Source organism: Octopus bimaculoides, chromosome 5 (genome assembly GCF_046866305.1).
Source record: "Octopus bimaculoides isolate indiv1 chromosome 5, ASM4686630v1, whole genome shotgun sequence".
Classification (NCBI taxonomy): Eukaryota; Metazoa; Mollusca; class Cephalopoda; order Octopoda; family Octopodidae; genus Octopus; species Octopus bimaculoides.
Window position 1 is genome coordinate 8,925,831 of NC_142932.1, and position 21,763 is coordinate 8,947,593.

A 21,763-nucleotide genomic window follows, 5' to 3' on the forward strand; every position below is an offset into this window, starting at 1 on the left:
GTAAGATTAACATGCAAGTGGCTGAGCACTCCACAGACACATGCATCTTTAACATAGTTCTCAGGAAGATTCAGCATGACACAGTAACAAAGCTGACCCTTTGAAATACAAGTACAACTCATTTTTGCTGGTTGAGTGGACTGGAGCAATGTAAAATAAAGTGTTTTACTCAAGGACACAACTCATCATTGAGAATTGAACTCACAACCTTACAATCATGAGCTGAATACCCTAACCACTAAGCCACATGCCTTCACACACACACACACACAAATATACAGGTGTGTTATTTCTTTACTACCCACAAGGGGCTACACACAGAGGGGACAAAACAAGGACAGACAAACACGGATTAAGTAAATTATATGACCCCAGTGCGTAACTGGTACGTATTTAATCGACCCCGAAAGGATGAAAGGCAAAGTCGACCTCGGCGGAATTTGAACTCAGAATGTAGCAGCAGACGAAATACGGCTAAGCATTTCGCCCGGTGTGCTAACGTTTCTGCCAGCTCGCCGCCTGTCAAACACAGGTGTGTGTACATGTGTGCACACGCATACACACACACATATACAGGTGTGTGTATGTGTGTGCACACGCATGCTAAATTAAAGTTGTTATTCTAAATCAATTTAAAAATAAACAATGGAACATTTTCTGATTAGGAGACTCAATATTGAAAGAGTCAGATTCATTGCAAAATTCATTTTGACTGGGATTATTTTCATTCAACACCTTATTCGACCAGTTAAATAAGCAGTCAAATAAAACTTAAAACCCCAGGCAAAACAAATTTTATAATATATATGCATATGCACACACACATAAATATGGATGTTCTACTTAATACGGCCTCCAATTTCATATAATTATTCCTGTCAAGAGCCTTATCTTCCACTACATACATGTGATTACTAATCGCTTTCTCTGTATTATTTTCAGTTATGTTGGTCTAAACCGCCCTCCTCTTGTTTCTTCTGGATTCTCATGCCTTATCTCTAACATTACTTTTCTTTGGTAAGATACGTGTAACATCTATTATCTTTTATTTTTTACTTGTTTCTGTCGTTAGACTGTGATCATGCTGGTGCACCACCTTGAATTTTAGTCATGTAAATCAAATCAATCCCAGTACTTACTAATTTTTTTGTAAAGCTTGGTATTTTTTCTGTTGTGCTCTTTTGTCAAATCTTTAAGTTTGGCAAAAGAGACAAACTGGTTGTCAAACGGTGGTGGAGGATGAACACACACACACGCATATATATATATATATATATATATATATATATATATATATACTAGCTGACGTGTCCGGTAATTCCTGGAAAAGCAGGGCTTATCCCTTGGTTCCGTTTTCATAATTGTTTCACTAATCCAATAACAACAATACAAAGTATGTAGCTCTTAAAACAGTTTTTGTATATTTACAGAGAATACTGAACTGTCTTTCACAAGACCTTGTTTTTAGAATTTCCCAATAAGTTATGAATACCCAAATTGTGAAGTCAGTTATGTAATAACATGAAATTAGTTACCCAATAGTAAGAATTCAAATAAAGTAGCCCCAAAAAGGGCTTTAATGCGTTCCCAGGGTATATAGAACTCAGGAGGAAATACTGATAAGGTATATATACTAAAATCGTGAAGCATGTTATGTAATAACAGGCTAATCAGATATGAGAACTCTGAAAAGGGCTTTTGTGCGTTCCCAGAGAATACTACCCTCAGTGGCGCTAGTGTTGGTATATTTGTGAATAAGTCACTAACTGAAATAAGTGGATCTATTGTTTAGGAAAATACTATCTACTTGTTTAAGGGTTGTATTGGATAAATTGCAACAATAACTCCAACAGTTCAAATATTAAGAAATAAGCATACTCAATTTGATTTATACCAAATGATCTAGGAAAATGAATGGGTTATTTCCCTTGACTGTTAAAATGAAATACATTAGATGTATATATATAAGGATCCCTTTCAGGGGCCCAATTATTGCTTTTTCAACAATTTGAGTATAGCATGAGGTTTCCAGACATGAGTTCTACTCACCTGTCAAGCTTCATCAAAATCGATAAAATGATGTAGGAGGATTTATCTAACAACTCCACAAACACACCCACAGACAGAATTTCCTACATATGTAGTAGATATACAACAGATATCTTTCAGTTTCTATCTACCAAAACCACCCACAAGGCTTTGGTTAGCCCAAGGCTATAGTAGAAGACACCTTCCCAAGATAACTTAACTTCTTAACCTCGAAGTATTTTCACATACGTATATACATATATATATACACACACACACATATATATGCATGTATGTATAAATATACATACCACTGAGCTATACATACACATATATATATATATATATATATATATACAGGGTGAAATGGGTAAATTATCACCATTCTATACTTTTAATTTTGTGCATGCACATTGTTTGTTTTTGATTTTGTCAGTTACACAGTAAAGTAGTGTCAGTTGGTCACCATTTGTGAGAAAAACAGCACCATGATGCAATTCTCTCTGACAGAGATTTGGAAACAACACGCTGTACTACTTTGCATTTCAGAGTGTTTGGGAATCAATCTGAGGACAGTGCAATCTGAGGATATGTACCAACAGTGATAAAAATCAAACATCCAGTCAACATCATGGTGTTTGGATTGAGCACTAGTGATGGTGACGTTTTGCCTCCATTCATCTTCCTACACGGCCTCAGACTCAACACAGAGACATGCATCAAGTGCCTGGAGGAAGTAGTGCTGCCCTCGGTTAAGAGGGTGGCTACTGGAATACCCTATGTTTAGCAATAGGACTCTACACCATTCCACACAAGCAGGAGAACCCAGTCATGGCTGTCAGATAATTTGTGACCACGTTACCCCTAACATCTGGCCACCTAACCCCACAGACTGCAATCCCCTTGATTATCATGTGTGGGACACAGTTGAGCGATTGACCAACAAAACTCTTTGTAACACCAAAGATGAACTGCAGGCAAGGATTATGGCAGCATTCACCAGCTTAAACAAGGAGACTGTCCAGAAGAATTTCAGGAGATTCCAAAGTCATCTGGAGGCCTTGATTGAAGTCAATAGCAATATTATAGAATAAATTTACTCTTTAGTATTTCAAGATATTTATATGTAACTTTGGTAAATATATCTGTTAAAATGAGATGTCAGTGTTATTTTCATTTTTGTGTAAGTTAGATAACAGTTTATTAACTGCACCCTCTATATAAATATATGAGTGTGTGTGTGTGTGTGTGTGTGTGTGTGTGTGTGTGTGTGTGTGTGTGTGTATACAAGGTCTGATCAATAAGTATCTGAACTGTTGCCATAGTAATGAAGCTAAAGCACTCAGAGTGAAGCCATTTGGCAAAGATTGACCTTGAACTCTGCTCTGCATGCGCACTACGTTTTAACATTCCAGTTCATTTTCACTGTTTACAGCAGTGCTTGGAAGGAAGGTGTGTAGCATGTGATTGTCACATTGACCATGACAGAGGAAGTTGTCATGGCGATACCTGCTCAGAGGCCTATGCAAAGTTTCAGAAAGTGTATGAAGAGGAGTGCATGAGCTGCACACGAGTGTATGAGTGGTTCAGACATTTCCAAGATGGCTGAAAAAATGTTGATATTGACGAATATTCTGAGAGACCCACAACCAGCAGAACAGAGAAAAATATGTGTGCAGCTATGAGGGGAAATCATTGAATCACCATCCATGAGTTATCAGAGGATGTGCAGATTAGTTATGGCTCAGTTCATTCCATTATCACTGAAGATTTGGGTATGAGATGTGTGTCTGCCAAGTTTGTGCCAAAACTGCTTTCAACTGACCAAAAAGACACTCGGGTTTCAGTTGTACAAGATCTCTTTGATTGTGTTGAGAACAATGAAAACTTTTTGAAAACTTTGTGTAGGCCTCTGAGCAGCTATGGCCAAGCTTTTGGCAAAATTTAATGCAGATTCTCTACTCAACTTTCTCTGTCATGGTCAAACGATCACATGCTACATACCTTCCTTCCAAGCACTGCTGTAAAAAAATGGAAATGAGCTAGAATGTTAAAATTTAGTGCACATGCACTGCAGAGTTCAAGGTCAATTTGTGCCAATCAGCTTCACTCTGCATACTTTAGCTTCATTACTATGGCAACAGTCTGAATACTTCTTGATCAGACCACATATATGTGTGTGTGTGTGTGTGTGTGTGTGTGTGTGTGTGTATGTCTATGTATATATATATATATATGTATGTGTGTGTATATATATATATATATATATATATATATATATATATATATATATATATATATATATATTTATATATATATATATAATATATATATTTGTGTGTGTGTGTGTGTGTGTGCGTGTATAATATATCTCTGTGACGTATTAAAAACATGACTGTTTTCTAGGTATATCTTTTTTATTAAGAATTTTTTTTTCTCACAATTTCTTGAGTAACTTATAGCTTGTTTGAAAGAGTAAAAATTCGCAAATCCATCCATGTTTCTAGACTTTCACATTCACATCTTCAGGCTGAAGTATTTGGTGTTGACAAGTATTGCGATCACTTTATATTGTGCAGCTGAAACAGGATCGGCTACTTGCTGAAATTGTAATTTTTTTTTTACCATTAACCTTTTTTATGTTTTAATAAATAATGAGGGCTTTTCAAATGTGGCTAGAGCAAGTTGTGTGAGTGTGTGTGTGTGTTCATGTTAATATTGTGCTAAGCTATTACTCTATTGTATAGTACGGTACAGAACAGTCATTTATTACTTGCAAACAAAGTTTAATAAAAATGATCATGTTTGTCGCAAGTAAACACAGGGCAATATTAGAAGACACTTGTGAAAGGTGCTGTGCAGTAGGTTTGAACCCATAAGTATATGATTACAAAGCAAGTTTCTTAACTACAGAGTCATGCCTTCACCTATTTATTGCTGTTATCAAGTTTGTCATGGTGTTGCATGATGAAGTACATTACTATTGTACCTAATTGTAAGTGTGTGGTGAACTCGTGACAAAGTCTCATATTTATAAGGTAAAAAAAAAAAAACAGTTGCAGTCATGAACTTTGCAACTTTTAGGTTTGCTATCATATTTGTAAATAAAACTGATTCTTAATAGCTTATTAGTGTGTGTATGCATGCTTGTGGTATGCTGATGATAAGGCATGTTTCAGTTTGAGACTGTTAGCTCATGGTTCAGTGCAATGCATTTGGTGTTCTTTTTTTAATTTTGCAGTGTAATGATCTATTCTGTAGTTTGTAGAGCAGGATTCAAGTGATGAAAATGTTTTTTTTTTCCTATTGATGTAATGTCTCCATTAATCAACAAAAAATTCGTTGAGAACAACTGCAGTGAATTGACACATTATCTATCTGTTCTTGTTTATTCATTTATATTAACATGTATATACATTTATATATATATATATATATATATATATATATATATATATATACATATAAATAGATAGATAGATAGATAGATAGATAGATAGATAGATAGATAGATAGATAGATAGATAGACAGACAGACAGACAGACAGATAGATAGATAGATAGATAGATAGATAGATAGATAGATAGGAACAGAAATACACTTGTGTGTGTGTGTGTGTGTGTGTGTGTGTGTGTGTGTGTGCGTGCGCATGCATACACACACAGGGGTGCGTGAGTTAAATGAAAGCTAATTTCCAAATGAACTTTCAATCAAAGCTTGAGGATGCTGACTTCCCCACAGATACCTCTTCAGAAGTGCTTTTGGAACACTTAAAAACCACTACGTTGCAATTCTCCTGAAAAATAAATCTTAGTCTTATGTTTTCAGAAAGAAAACAGTGACTGGAGTGATGAAAAACAACCTGGAGATCCAAGACTTGTTGGCTGCGAAGTCTAGCCACAAAATACACCTCACTCACCTGTCTTGTACTAAAAGAAAAGAGAAAAAAAATAGCCTTTTGCTCTTGTATGCAGCAACTTCCAGAGCAGATTTTTAAAAGATTCAGAATGTATGGTAGACTAACCTGACAAAGAGAAATCAATTTTTCACATGCATTGGTGATTAAGAGAGTTTTATGATGCTCTATAGGCAATCTTATATCATTTACTTGTTTCCGTAATTAGACTGTGGCCATGCTGGAGCACTGCCTTGAAAAATTTTTAGTCAAATGAATCAACCCCAGTACTTTATTTTTTTTTCTTTTTGTTAAACCTGGAACTTATTTGTCAGTCTCTTTTGTCAAACTACTAAGTTATGGGAATGTAAACACACCAACCCCAGTTGTTAAGTGGTAGTGAGGGACAAACACAGACACAAACACACACACACACACACACACACGTGTATATGTATACAAATATACAATGGGCTTCTTTCAGTTTCCATCTACCAAATCCACTCACATGGCTTTGGCCAGCCTGCAGCTATAGTAGAAGATTCTTGTCAAAGGTGTCACACAGTGGGACTGAACCTAGAACCATGTGGTTGTACTACACAATCCCATCTGCCCCGACACAGCCATGTCTGTACCTATGTATAACCTTTCACACTAAGTCCAGAATCCTTTGCTCACATCTGATGGGCAACAGTTCTTCATAGAGGGCAACTAATGTGAACTGAAGGCCAGTATATCCCATACTCTTCTCAGCACCACCTACATGGCTTTTGACTCAGCAACTTATTGCATCTACAATGGCCAAAGAAAACAGAACTAGATAGGAGTACAACCATAGATGAGACTGTCAAGGCCATAGAACCAGTAAAAAGTGATCTATCTAAAGGCTTATTATACAGCTGTCCTCCACCCTCCCTGTACTGCCACTTATCACCTCCTTCCCAAACCACACTTATACCTTTCATCTTCCACCCCATCCCCTTACTGATATTTACCCTTGGTTACACCTCTACTCTTGTTCCTCATGAACTACCTTCATTTTCATCCTATCTCTAACCAGCTGTCCCTTTCTTCACATGCTCTTAAGGACTTATCCATTCAACTTTCTTAATCCTCTGACTTATATTCTTTCTTATACTCAGAATGTAAAGAGTCAGAAGAACTGCCACTAAGCATTGTGTTTGATGCACTAACACTTCTACCAGCTTGCCACCTTAATAACAATAATAATAATAGTAATAATAATAAAAATAATAATAATAATAATAATAATAATAATAATAGGAGCAAAAGTGGGAGGGGGTCAGGGTAGAAGATATAAGATCTGCTCTCAGGAGGTCAAGCAAATGGAAGTCTCCAGGAAAGGATAAAATTCCTAACTTCTGGTTGAATGCCTTCCCAGAAAGCCATGAACTGCTAACAAAACTTTACAACGATGTTTTGCAAAATCCTAGTTTGATGCCCTCTTGGCTAGTTAATGGTTTAACATTCCTGCTTCCAAAAAATGAGGAAACAAACGAACCAAAAAATTATCGCCCCATAACCTGCTTAACAACAATGTATAAGACGCTAACATCTGTCCTAACCGAGTACACCTATAGTTTTTTAATAGAAAGTAGCATATTCCCTAATGAGCAAAAGGGATGTAAACGTGGATCTTATGGTTGTAAAGATCAGCTACTCATCAATAAGATGATCTTAGAAGATTGTCACAAGCGACACAAAAACTTGTCAATAGCCTGGATAGACTATAAAAAGGCCTTTGATAGCCTACCACATAGCTGGATTAGGAAATGTCTGGAAATGTATAAAATAGCTCCTACTCTGCGAAACTTTTTATCTGTAAGTATGAGATCATGGAGAACCACACTGATGTTGAACAATGACAATGAATCTCTAAATGCTGGAGATGTAAGAATTTCATGTGGCATTTTCCAGGGTGACTCACTATCACCACTCCTCTTCTGTCTAGCCCTAATACCGCTCTCAAAATTGCTCAATGATGCACAGTATGGTTATAAAATATTTGATAAAAATATAAATCATCTCATTTACATGGATGATTTAAAGCTCTTTGCAAAAAATGACCAACAACTCAAAGGCCTACTAGCGATTGTTAAACAATTCAGTGATGACATCAGGATGCAATTTGGCCTTGATAAATGTGCAAAAGCTACCTTTATCAAAGGAAAAATGACAAATACATCTAATGTGAACCTTGACCAGCAAAATGTCATAAAAGAGTTAGAACCAGCGGAGAGCTACAAATACCTAGGGGTAATTGAAGGGGACAATATCAAGCACTCAGTGATGAGGGAAAGGATCAGAAGAGAATGTTATCGCAGGGTGAGAGCAATACTGAAGACAGAGCTGAACGCGAGAAACAGGATCGAAGCGATCAATGCTCTAGCCATACCAGTCGTGACTTACAGTTTCAACATCGTTAACTGGTCAATTACTGAAATATGTAATGTTGACAGAAAAATACGAAAACTGTTGACAATGCATAGAATGCACCACCCTAAGGCAGATATAGAACGTCTTTATCTGCCAAGAAAAGAGGGAGGTCGAGGACTACTACAGCTGGCATTATCAATGAAGGTAGCCACAATTGGCCTAGACACCTATATGAAAAACTCTGAGGACTGGATGCTAAAACTTGTCTTAAAATATGAAAGCAAGAAAGCATCTTACTCAGTAACAAAACAGGCAAAGGAATATCTAAGTGAATTCCAATTGCAACAAATTCAAGAATTAGACGAACTAGAAACACCTACAGAAAAAGCTAAGCGCTTGAAAACCCGTGCTAAAATTGCTGCCTTAGCTATTATGACTGAAAAATGGCATGGAAAACCTCTCAATGGCAAATACCCAAAGAGAGCGAATAATGCAGATATTGACAAAGCCCTTACCCACCAATGGTTAATGGCCTCTGGATTGAAATCAGAAACAGAGGGGTTTATCATAGCAGCCCAAGATCAATGCCTACCTACAAAGAACTACCAGGCCAACATATTAAAGAACGGCAGCTCCCCATTATGTCGTATATGCCAACAACAAAATGAGACCATCGATCATGTTGTCTCCATGTGCAGTCTGCTTGCGCCTACAGAGTATCTCAACAGGCATGATAGAGCTGCACAATATATTCACTGGGTAATATGCAAAAACCTGGACTTGCCCCATGATAAAAACTGGTGGGAACACAAACCACCCCCAGTACTTGAAAATGATCACATTGCACTCCTCTGGAACTTCACCATTCAAACTGACAGAAAGATAGACGCAAATAGGCCAGACATCATACTGAAAGACTTCAGACAAAAATCATGCCTCCTCATTGATATGACTGTCCCAATTGATATAAACGTATCTGTCAAGACCTACCAAAAACTGAGCAAATATAAAGATCTTGAAATAGAAATTAGCAAAATGTGGAATCTGAAGACGAAAACAATACCTATTGTCATAGGTGCCCTGGGAATGACAGCGAAACGGGCTGATTACTACCTAGCTCAGATACCAGGAAACCCCAAAATGGCTGAAGTCCAAAAGATAGTGCTCATGGGAACTGCCCATATCCTACGTAAAATACTGTCTATGTGATCTCAAATTTTAAAGCAAACATAATTTTCTTATGGTTTCTTAAACATTCACTTGAACAAAACTGTACAAATCCAAATATATGGTACCCTAGGCATAACACCTACATGAACTTCTAACTTGTTGTCTCTTGAGGTCTCTGGGTGAGACTTGGATCCAACTTGTACAAATGCAAAACAAAAGTCAAACATAAAATAATAATAATAATAATAATAATAATAATAATAATGATAAGGTAGCAGTAGTACCAATAATTGTCGGAGCCCCGGGAACAGTGAGCAAAAATCTCGAGAAGTATGTGGAACAAATAGGGGCTGCAATAAGGGAGGAGCACTTGCAGAAAACAGCACTGCTTGGAACTGCTCAAATACTCCAGAAGGTGCTCGAAAATAAGAAGTGTTACCTTAGTTCACTAGTAGTGAACAGCTGACACTGTAGTACATCCCCAGCGCTAGAAGCTGTGCAAAGGCAATAATAATAATAATAATAATAATAATAATAATAATAATAATAATAATAATAATATAGATAGATAGATAGATAGATAGATAGATAGATAGATAGATAGATAGATAGATAGATAGACACAACCCTCTTAAGTACGAAATTGCCCGGCTATGGAAAATGAAGGTGAAGATAGCACCAATTATTGTTGGGTCCTTGGAGACAGCATAAGAAGGCATCAAGGGGAATATAAAGGAAATTGGAATAGAGTGCCCAGTAGAACTATTACGAAAGGTTTGCCTCCTTGGCACAGCCAGAATAATCAGCAAAGTATTAGATAGCTTAAAAGAACAAATAGCATAGTATTGTAGGCTGCGGGTAGTAAGTCCGCTATGCATGCAAGACTCCAGGAGCTCCAACAGAACCTGTGATAGAGAGAAAATAATAATAATAGATGCTACACCAGGCAGTGGCTCTCATGGCTTCTGATCTTAACTTACTAGAAGTGTTATCATGTACATGTTTTGTCTTAGTGTAAAAGATGGGTAACAGCAAATATTCTGCTCAATACCACAGATTTACTTGACAGTTCAGCTTCTTATACCTTAGGAATACCTTCTGACATATCATCTTTGTCTTCCTTCTAGCATTTGTTAGCTTCACATCATCTGTAGACAGGTTAATTTCTAAGGAATTAAACCCATTAGATTTCAGCTGGACTATTCATTATTGCTGCTGGGAGCTGGCACGCCAATCGTTGTAAGGTCGATCAGTCGTAAGTCAGATAGGCTGTAAGTTGACGATGACCTGTATATATATCATCACCATCATCGTTTAACGTCTGTTTTCCATGCTAGCATGGGATGGACAGTTTGATTGCGGTCTGGAAAGCCAGCAGCTGCACCAGGCTCCAATCTGATCTAGCAATGTTTCTACAGCTGGATGCCCTTCTTAACACCAATGACTCTAAAAGTGTAGTGGGTGCATTTTACGTGCCACCAGCACAGGAGCCAGTCAGAGGGCACTGGCATTGATCATGTTCAAATAGTGCTTTTTACTTGCCACCAGCATGGAAGCCAGTCAGGGGGCACTGGCATCGACCATATTTGCATGGTGCCAGTCAGGGAAAACTGGCCACAGCTATGATTTTCGTTTTGGTTTTACTTGACTCAACAGGTCTTCTCATGCATATCATATCACCCAACACATCAAGGGTACTTTTAAGTGGGCCAGACATGCAACACTGGTGCCAGGTTTTCTCAATCACAGCATATCTCTAAAGGTCTCGATCTCCTGTCATTGCCTCTGTGAGACCCAATATTTGAAAGTCATGCTTTACCACCTCATTCCATGTCTTCCTGGGTCTACCTCTTGCATAGGTTCCTTCCACAGTTAGGGAGTGGCACTTCCTCACACAGCTGTCCTCATCCATATGTAACACATGACCATACCAGAACATTTGTCTCACTTGCACACTACATTTGATGCTTCTTATGTCCAACTTTTCTCTCAGGGCACTCACACTCTATTTTGTCTGCACGCTGACATTACACATCCAGCAGATCATACTAGCTTCATTTCTTTTAAGTCTACGCATGTCCTCAGCAGTCATGGCCCATGTTTCCGTAAAAAAAAGTCTGTTTTTTGTGCTTTCTTTATGTTCCCATTCCTTTTTTGTCCACGTTTTTTGACGTCCTGTACCCGGATATGCATCTATATATACATGTAAATGTAGGTATGTACATATATGTATGTATACATGCATAAGCTCATATATCATTTGTATTATATATATATATATACTAGCAGAAATACCCGGCGTTGCCCGGGTTAAAGAGAATAATGAAATCTAAAAACGCCGTCTAGACTACGCATCATCTTTATATATAGAGATGTATATACACACACGCACCCAAACACACGTATATATATGTATATCAATATAAATATATGAAAGTCAATGAAGTTTCGTAAAAGAAGGTGATCATGTACATACTTTCTTGCTGTTGTGATTATAACACCTCATTGTAAACTATGTTCCTTGTTTTCCCTTGTGGAGCATATACAAATAGGTTTTTTGTTGCTGCCCACTCTTGAGCAGCCAACATATAGTTGTCCATGTGAGAAGCAGGGCTCTTCCAAGAGAAGACCAGCTACAGACAGTGTTTGACCCTGATATTTGTTTATGGACATGGCAAAAGTCACACGAAGGGGGAATTGTAGTCTTCTGAATGTAAAAGGAATGTCTGCTCCTGATGGAGTAAGAGGAATTCTTGGAATAAAGACGTCATCCCCTTTTGCACATCCAGAAAGAATGGTAGCCTCGATAACGTGTGACATCATTTTCTAAATAATGCTCATCTGTTATGTTCGGGTTAAAATTTCATCAACATCAAAAATATATGAATTTTCATGGGAGTTATGGCCGTTATGCAAAGAATATAATTTCCAAATTTCATAAAGATCCATTCAGTACTTTTGACGTAGTTTTGGATAAGAAAACAAATGACTAATGTGTGTGTTTGTGTGCATGTGTATGTGTGTGTGATGGGTGTATATATGTATAGATATCTGTATGCATGTATATATGTATATATGTGTACATATTACATGTACATCTATATATATATATATATACATCTACACATATGTATACATATACATGTATATGTTGGACATAAGAAGTTGGACATAAGAAAGTTGGACATAAGAAGCATCAAATGTAGTATGCAAGTGAGACGATTGTGCTGGTATGGTCATGTGTTACGTCCTGGAACCATCTGCCTGTTACAAACCCATTGCAGAAGATATAATGTAATTTACAAATGCAGTCCTTAATCTATTACACAACTCTACAGCCATATACATAGGTTCAACCAAATATTTTAAGCAATGATATGCCGCTCACCTCTACTGTTTTAGATACGATAAACATAGTAAATCTACAACACTTGCCAACCACATACATCATCTCAAAAATACAAATATACCCTATACTCTTTTATGGTCCATACTGGACTCAGGGCTTCCCTACTGAGGTCAACGCTCAACCTGCAAAGTTTGCCTGAAGGAGGCACTTCACATATTAAAGCACAACTCTCCAGCACTGCTAAATAAACATAATGAGGCACTAAGCACATGCAACCACCTATTTTTTTCACACATTCAAATTCTACCACAAATCCAAATGCCTAAATGACCACACAGTACATTTCCACAATACCCCTTAGGTAATCCCAATAACCTTATAAATCTACATTTTAACTCCTAATCTCTATTGAAATTCCTCACTCATACTCGAATATCACAACCATCTAATTATATTTGTGTGTATATATATGCATGCATATGCGTGTGTGTATGCATGTATGTATTTATGTGTGTATGTATGTATGTATGCAAGGTATATATACCTGCATGTACAGGGGCAATAATACATACAGATACACATATATATGGGTGTGCATGTGGACATATACATATGTGTATGAGTTGTATATATAGATATTGATATGTACAAACCCCTGTATAAATATATATATACATGTCTAATATATACATATGTATACATCTTCACATATATATATTTTCTTCTATTACTAAACACTGACCTGCCCAACTACCTAATTTATATTCTTAAATTCTTCATTCCATACTACTACCCCTCTCTCTGCCCCATCTTTTAGACTCTATCACTACATAACTGACACTCCTTTACCTTTCACACTATTATACCTCTCTCTATCACTCCCCATTCCTTCTATCTTTTTACACTCTAATACCTTTCTCTCTCTATCACCCTCATCTCCCCATTCCTACTTTCAAATTATCTTCACTGACCACTAACTGGTACACTTCCCCTTATTATCTCTATCCTTGTTTTTCCTTTTTTCTTTCTTTTCTTTATTCCTCTCTTCCTGTTTTTTCTTCTTTTTTTCTTTTTCTCTTCTTTTTATTCCTTTCTTCCTGTTTTCGATTTGACCTTACAAATACATTCGCTACTTTTAGGTCACTTTAAATAAAACCCTTGATTCAATAGCACTGTGTACAAACTCTATACTTGGAATGACCAATTTTAAATACTATTAGATTTTACTCACAAGGTATTGGAATCTTATATGTATACCGTTCTGCCTAAATAATGGATTTACAAATGGAATATCCCGGCATATCTCACATCTATTTTCATTCCTCCACTTCACTCTCTACTTCGTATCTTATCTAAATTAACTATTGCTTAACCATTTTCTCACACCGTCTCTGATGAAGGGATATGATAAATATCCTGGAAACAGCTGTAAGATCTTCTATTTATAAATGTTCTAAAATCTTCACAGCCTTGGTTTTTTATCTCATTCTGAAAAAAAATTTTTATATATACATTTATTTATATATATATAACTTAGATAAAAACTTATATATGTTTCAACCAAAGATTGGTCTAGGCCATGTCTAACTTAATAGCACCACCTGATAGGATTATCTAAATCTATTTTAAGTCAAGTTTTGTGGTATCATGGTCCATTTGAGTAGGGAGTTTTTGTTGAGTGAGTTGTATCCAGGTATAGGTGGCTTATCTGGTATTCCTTGAAGAAATTTGTCCAGATTCCATTTAAAAGTAATGGGATCCTTTTCCTCTTTGATCTGTTTTGGGACAATGTTAAATAGGGCAGGGCCTGTTGAGGAAAAGAAACTGTGTTGCAGTGTATTTATGTGTTGTGATCTTGAATTGGGTAGGGGACGTATGGCTTGTGGTCCTAGCCTTGGATGAATTTTGAAGCTAATGTTGTGGTCGTTTGGGCAATGCTGGCAGTATATTCTCCTCATCGTGCAAATGCTGCATCACTCGCGGCAGCGCTGGAGAGAGTAGAGTTTCAATACTTTAAGGTGATCTCAATAATCAAGTAGGTTTATCTCTCTCTCTCTTTCTCTGTCTCTCTCTCTCTGACCAACCACATGGTTCGGGGTTCAGTCCCACTGTGTGGCACCGTGAGCAAGTGTCTTCTACTATAGCCTCGGGCCAACCAAAGCCTTGTGAGTGGATTTGGTAGACGGAAACTGAAAGAAGCCTGTCGTATATATGTGTGTGTGTGTGTGTGTGTGTGTGTGTGTGTGTGTGTGTGTGTGTGTGTGTGTGTGTGTGTATGTTTGTGTGTATGTTTGTCACCCCACCATCACTTGACAACTGATGTTGGTGTGTTTATGTCCCAGGAACTTAGCGTTCGCCTAAGAGACTGATAGAATAAGTACTAGGCTTACAAAGAATAAGTCCTGAGGTTGATGTGTTCGACTAAAGGCGGTGCTCCAGCATGGCCGCAGGCAACATGACTGAAACAAATAAAAGAATAAAAGAGTTGTAGCAAAGAATCGACCAAACAATCAAACTGAACTTCATTGTTTGAAGGAACCTCTATATGGTTGCTTGACGTACTAGAAATAACTACCAAATTTCCATATATCATGACCTACTATCTTAAAAGAAGAAGGAAGAATACATTGAAATATGTTGTTCTAGGATGTATATACTGGATGTATATTGGTGTAATGCCCTTTGATCATATTATCTGCTGAATTAGGATTGACTTGGGGTTAAGCAACAACAACAACTACATATTCTATTGATGACAGCAAGGAACAGAAATGGCTCTGTGCTCAAGATGTTTGATTCCCAACCTTGTGGTTCCATGTTCAATCCTATGCATTCCACCTCAAGTGAGTTTCTTCTCCAATAACATTGGGTTGATCAACGCTTCTTTATGATTGTAAGATGCAGTGAAAGGGAGATTTTGCTTGCTACTTCTAGTAGGTCGAAGGACCACATATAAGCTCCTTCTTTGGCTCATGATAACTTTATTTGCTGTTGTTGTTGCTCAGCCCAAGCTCAGCTCTATTTTAGCAAATGTTGATCAAAAGCCATGATGTGCCTGTCTTTGTATATGTTAGGGATTATATTGTTCTTCCTTTTCTGAGGTAGTGGGGTGTGATTTCACAGATATCCCATTGCTATTTTTGGCGGGGTGACCAACCACAAGGTTAATTTATATGGCTAATATAGATGAAACCTTCAGAAATTGCTACAATATTCCCTCAACCTGAGTCCAATTAAAAAAAAAACAACTTATTCTGATGAAATGTGGCTTACATGTTTTGGGATCAGGAGCTTCATCACACTTGGGTTTAACATGCTTTTTAGGTATATCAATGAGGACATAACCCACACATGCAGGATGGCTGGTAGCTGGGTCAAAATCTGCTGCTGCATCTTCATAAGTATCTACTTTGGCACACAAATAACCACAGAAAACAGGATGGTGCAATGCTGGGTCATAATCTTCGTGAAGAACATCATCTTTTGAGCAGATAGGAAATGGTTCATCAGATTCTATAAAAGAGGAAATACAAAATGTAAGTCTATGAATTGATATGTACATGCATCTATACTTACTGTTATTGGTATTGTTACTCTTTCCACTGCCTCTTAATGCAAAGAGCCTCCACATACTCTTCTTGCCAGCCTTGTTTATTTTGTGCTTGTCCCTCAGTCTTCACCTAGTCTTGGTCTCTTCTTTTGCTCTGCATTGTTTTCAGTAGACTTGTACAGTTTTGACTCCATCAATTGTAACTCATATATATATATATATATATATATATATATATATATATATATATATATATGATAAAATTAAGCAAGCAATAGGAAGCAGGAGGTTGCATTTGATGATAGACAGGCTTCTTTCAATTTCGATCTATCAAATCAGCTCACAAGGCTAAAGAAGAAGACACTTGCCTAAGGTGCCATACAGTGGGACTGAACCCAAAACTATGTAATTGGGAAGCAAACTTCTTACCACATAGCCATGCCTGCATTGATTTGTCTATAATATATATATATATATATATATATATATATATATATCATCATCATCATCATCATCATCATTTAACGTCCGCTTTCCATGCTAGCATGGGTTGGACAATTTGATTGAGGACTGGTGAACCAGATGGCTACACCAGGCTCCAATCTGATTTGGCAGAGTTTCTACAGCTGGATGCCCTTCCTAACGCCATAATATATATACATATATATACATCTGTGTGTGCGTGTGTGTGTATATATATATATGTATATATATATATATATATGTTATATATACATATATATATGCACCATTTCCGCTCTACCAGTCATTCTTTACAACATCTGTCTGTGTTCGGATTGTCCTCGCACAGGGGCCATCCTGACTCCCATCTTTGCTGTGAATTAAGTTTCTCTCTTTGCTCCTTTGCACCATATTGGCTCAACTCTCATCCCCTTTTCATCTAACCCCCTCCTCTCCCCTATCTTACCTACTTCCTCCCACCCACCTCTCCTCTCTTGCACTGACACCTACTTCCTCTCCTCACTCCTACCACCCTTCCCCTTTCCACCCTCCTCCCTTCATCATCACCCCCTCCATTGTTACCCCACCTCTATACATCCCATTCCACTCTCACATACCCTATCCCAACCCACATCCACCCTTGCTTCCCCCCGACACACACCCCAACACCACCATACCACACCACATCACATCACACCACCCTGCACACACTAGCACTGCCACTTCCCAGCACCCACACCATCATCCACACGTCAAGGTCACCAGCCCCCTTCCACACGTACATACATGCACTCACATATGCACGCACACCTTCGTTTTGGGATCAACACTACTTTATTATCTCCCCTTCTTCCTAGCTCTCCTCTCTGACCACATGTCTGGCTTTCACCATGATAGATCGCTAGCCACTAAACCTTTTTTATTTTCTCTCTCTGTTTATTTCTGTGTTCCTTTCTGTTGAAGAGCATAGGCAGAGGAATTTGTAGTGGGGGAGTTTAGCTTAATCGGTCAAAGCATCGTGATGCGTAATCACGGGGATGTGAGTTCGAGTCCACAGCTAACCACCTACACTTTTTTCTGCAAAATAGGGGTAGTTTATCCTGTTCAGGCTATATCATTAGCATTATTCTGCGATTGAGAATTTAAAATCACTTCTTTAACTTTCTAAGACATCTCAACGCTTCTAAAAGCGTATAATAAACAGTATAATAAGCCTTTAGATAAACATGCAGGAAGTAAATAGACACGTTTAATTTTCAAAATTTCTGATCTAAATGTCTTAATGTTTTCAGTATTGTAGAATTTACAATGTAATTATTCTTTTTCATTCTAGGTGCCATTATATTAAACATTTGCAAAGAGTAAACATGCCACGCACAAAAAATTCAGCAGAACTGTCAGATTTTCAAAGAGATCGTATTGTGGGCAATCTGAGGCTGGTCTTAGCCAGTGAAAAATTGCCAAAAATCTTCAAATTCCTCTTGTTGCTGTTAATAAAATTATAGTGCAATTCAAAAGCAAAGGAAAAGAATCAACAGATTCTTGTCCTGGCTGACCTGGGCCCTCGGAAAGGAGGCTTTGTTGTTTGAAGAGAATTGTGGAAAACAAACCCCGTTCGAAGGCTTCTGACATTGCAAAACAGCTAGAAGTTAGTCCAAGAACGTGTGTTACATATCTGCATAAGCTTGGGTATTATGGATGAGCAGCTAGAAGAAAACCTCTCTTTCAACCAATTAATATCATTTAAAGAAAGAAATGGGCTAAGGAGATGTCAGAAAAATCCAGTTCATTTTGGGATAGAGTGATTTTCTCAGATGAATCCAGATTTTCATAATTTCAGACAATGGATATGTTTGGGTCTGGAGACTTCCCAATCAAAAATTTGATTTGAAACAACTCCAACCAACTGTGAAACATGTCGGTATCTCTGTAATGGTATATGGAGCTGTCACCAGCAATAGTCATTTTGAGCTGATCGAATGTGTTGGAACCATAAACTCTGAAAAATACATCGAAATACTTAAGCAAGGACTACTTCCGATGTATTCACATGATAACATAATGAAAAATGAGTTTTCATTCATGGAAGATGGAACTCCATGCCACACGGGGAAAAGGAATCAACAATGGCTGACTGAAAATGGGATCAAAAAGCTTCCGTGTCCCAGCCAATCTCCTGACATGAACCAAATTGAAAATCTTTGGAGCATACTAGATAGAGCTATATGGAAAACTCAACAGAAGCCTAAATCTAAAAATGAATTGTTTCAATTGATGCATGAAAAGTGGGCAGAAATTCCACAAGAGACAATCACAAAGCTCATCAGTTCAATGCCAAAAAGAGTTTCTGAATTAAAAACTGCACAGGGAATGTCAACTAAATACTAAAGTATGTAGTCCTACCTATCAATTACATTTCAATTGTTCACTTAGCATATTGAATAAAAGATTTTATAAATTATAGGTGTCTATTTACTTCCTGCATGTCTGTGTACATACATACATATATATATATACACATATATATATACATATATACGCACATATATATACATATATATATATATATATATACATACATATATATACATATATATATATACATATATATACATACATAAAAATACATAGATATATATATGTATATATATTTATATATAAGTGTGTATGTGTATGCGTGTGTGTTTCAAAAAGAAGCATTGTGATTATCCCAGAGAGAATAAAAATGATGTAAAGCAATGCAATCATCTCATTAGGGGAAAAAAATGAACAAAACACATCAATAAGCCATTTTAACTGAATGTGATTGTCATGTATGTATTATATGATGTAAGGAGAATGCTAACAAGTTATTATTTTTTAAACCGTTAATAGATTTAACATCAAAGTTAATTTTGAGAAAGGGAAGGAAACGAGAGAAAGAAATTAACAGAAAATTAAGAGTGGAAAATTATAATGTGATAGATGAATTGGAATAAAGTTTAAAAACATAGAAATAGATATATGTAGTGGAAATGAAATGTAAGTAGACAGTTAAAGGCTGAATTTTATAGGTATGCTTTTGCCAATGTTTACAACAATAAACGCATTCTTTAAATGTGTTTGCAAGATTATTCTTTGAGAAAAGGATGAAAAATGGCTCTTCGTTATAGAGCAGACAAAAAGATTTACCCTTGTCATAAGGGAAGGATCTAGATAGAATTTTCTATTCCAAACTATGTTTACTATGTTCCTTTGGAGACCAAATTAATTTACTAAGCCCAGTATTGTTGCGTTTATTGATATGTCTAAATGTAGAATAATGGTTAGATATTCTTTTTGACAAACTCCCATTGATATGTTTTGTTCCTTTTTTTCCCTGACGAGATGATTGCATTGTTTTACATAATTTTTATTCCCTCTCGAATAATCTCAATGCTTTTTTCAAAACATATGTTAGAAGTATAAATGATTTGAATAACACCTGCGTTTGACTCCATTTCTTAATTTATCCATGTTATTCACTTAACCCGGGAATTTCTACCTTTATAAGTAGGTTGTAATATCTTTGGCACATATGTGAATTTTTGCCACTCTGGTAACTATTTATTTATTTTTTCCTTTTTATTTTATTTATTTTTTTTATTTTTATTTTTTATAGTTTCAGCTTAGAGCTGCGGCCATGCTGATTGAATAAATATACATACATTTATATACATACACATATATATATACACACACACATATATATATTATACATATATATACATACATACACACACACACACATATATATATATACTGTTGTATTATGGGATGGTCTTTTATTTTTGCCAAATAAATACAAGCACTATATATTTGTTCTTCATTCATTTATTACTGTTCTTAATCTAACTCATGTTCATTGTCCAGAAATCTTTTGTCACACATCTGTGACCTCTTCAGAAACACTTTCTGTCTTTTTGTGTGCTCTTGCTCCACTAATTTCATTATGATCTATGATGTGTATCCTTATATGTGCATGCGTCTGCGTCCATGTTTGTGTATGTGTGCATGTGGTCATGTGTGTGTGTGTGTGTATGTGTGTGTGTGTGTGTATGTGTGTGTAAGTGTGTGTATGTTGTGCATGTCATGGCTCTTAGTAGCATTTCCCCTCAGCCCCTTCCCTCCTCCATTGTCACAGCTGCTGTCCTAGGACCCGAAATTTGGTACAGTTCCTGTTTGTCTCTGTGTTTGTGTGTTTGCCCATGTTGCTGCCATTGTTATAGTTGTTGTTTGTTGTTATTGCCATCATTGTCACCGCCACTGCTGCTGCCATTGTTAATCATGTTGTTGATACTGTTGCAGCTGTCTGTGAAGTTACTGTGTGTGTGTTTGCATGTGTATATGGATTTACTTCCAATGTTGTTTGTATCTGTGCCCTTTATATAGATGTATTATTTATTTTTATCTTCATTTCTTATATTTATCATTGGTGTGTGAATGTGCATATATGTCTATTGTGTGTGTATTGCCCTGTTTGTATCTGTGTTTTATTTTCATTTTATCTTTTTCCTTTATTTTTCCTCCACTCTGTCTTTAGTCATCATGCTGTGTGGTGGTGGGTGTTATTGTTCCATTTGTGTTTTCCATTAAGGCTTGGTCTGTCTATTGCTATATGTGTAGCCTCTGTGATCTGTCTAAGTGTCATGTCAGTTCTATGCATTGATAATACCTTAACCTCTATGTTATTAATCTAGCGTCTATGTTCTTTGAGCTCTCGCCGGTGTTCACCTATACGCTCCCCTATGCTGCATGCAGTCTCTGCAATGTAAGTAGTTGTCACGTCTCTGCGCCATCGCTCAGCACATCATAAGCTATACACTATATTCCTAACCTAACAGTTAACCCATGGGTTCATCCTACACACAATACAATTGTTCTCCATATATG

The 21,763-nt window shown here is 36.8% G+C and overlaps 1 protein-coding gene across 1 annotated transcript in view; it reads right to left on the reverse strand.

Annotated features, from left to right (window-relative positions):
• The window catches only part of LOC106882258 (IQ domain-containing protein K), a 51,552-nt gene that overhangs the window by 24,445 nt on the left and 5,344 nt on the right, over positions 1 to 21,763 (reverse strand). The window contains exon 2 of the mRNA XM_089351985.1: positions 16,114 to 16,353. Within this exon, the coding sequence (XP_089208111.1) occupies positions 16,114 to 16,353 (240 nt within the window). The remainder of the gene's footprint in view (positions 1 to 16,113; positions 16,354 to 21,763) is intronic.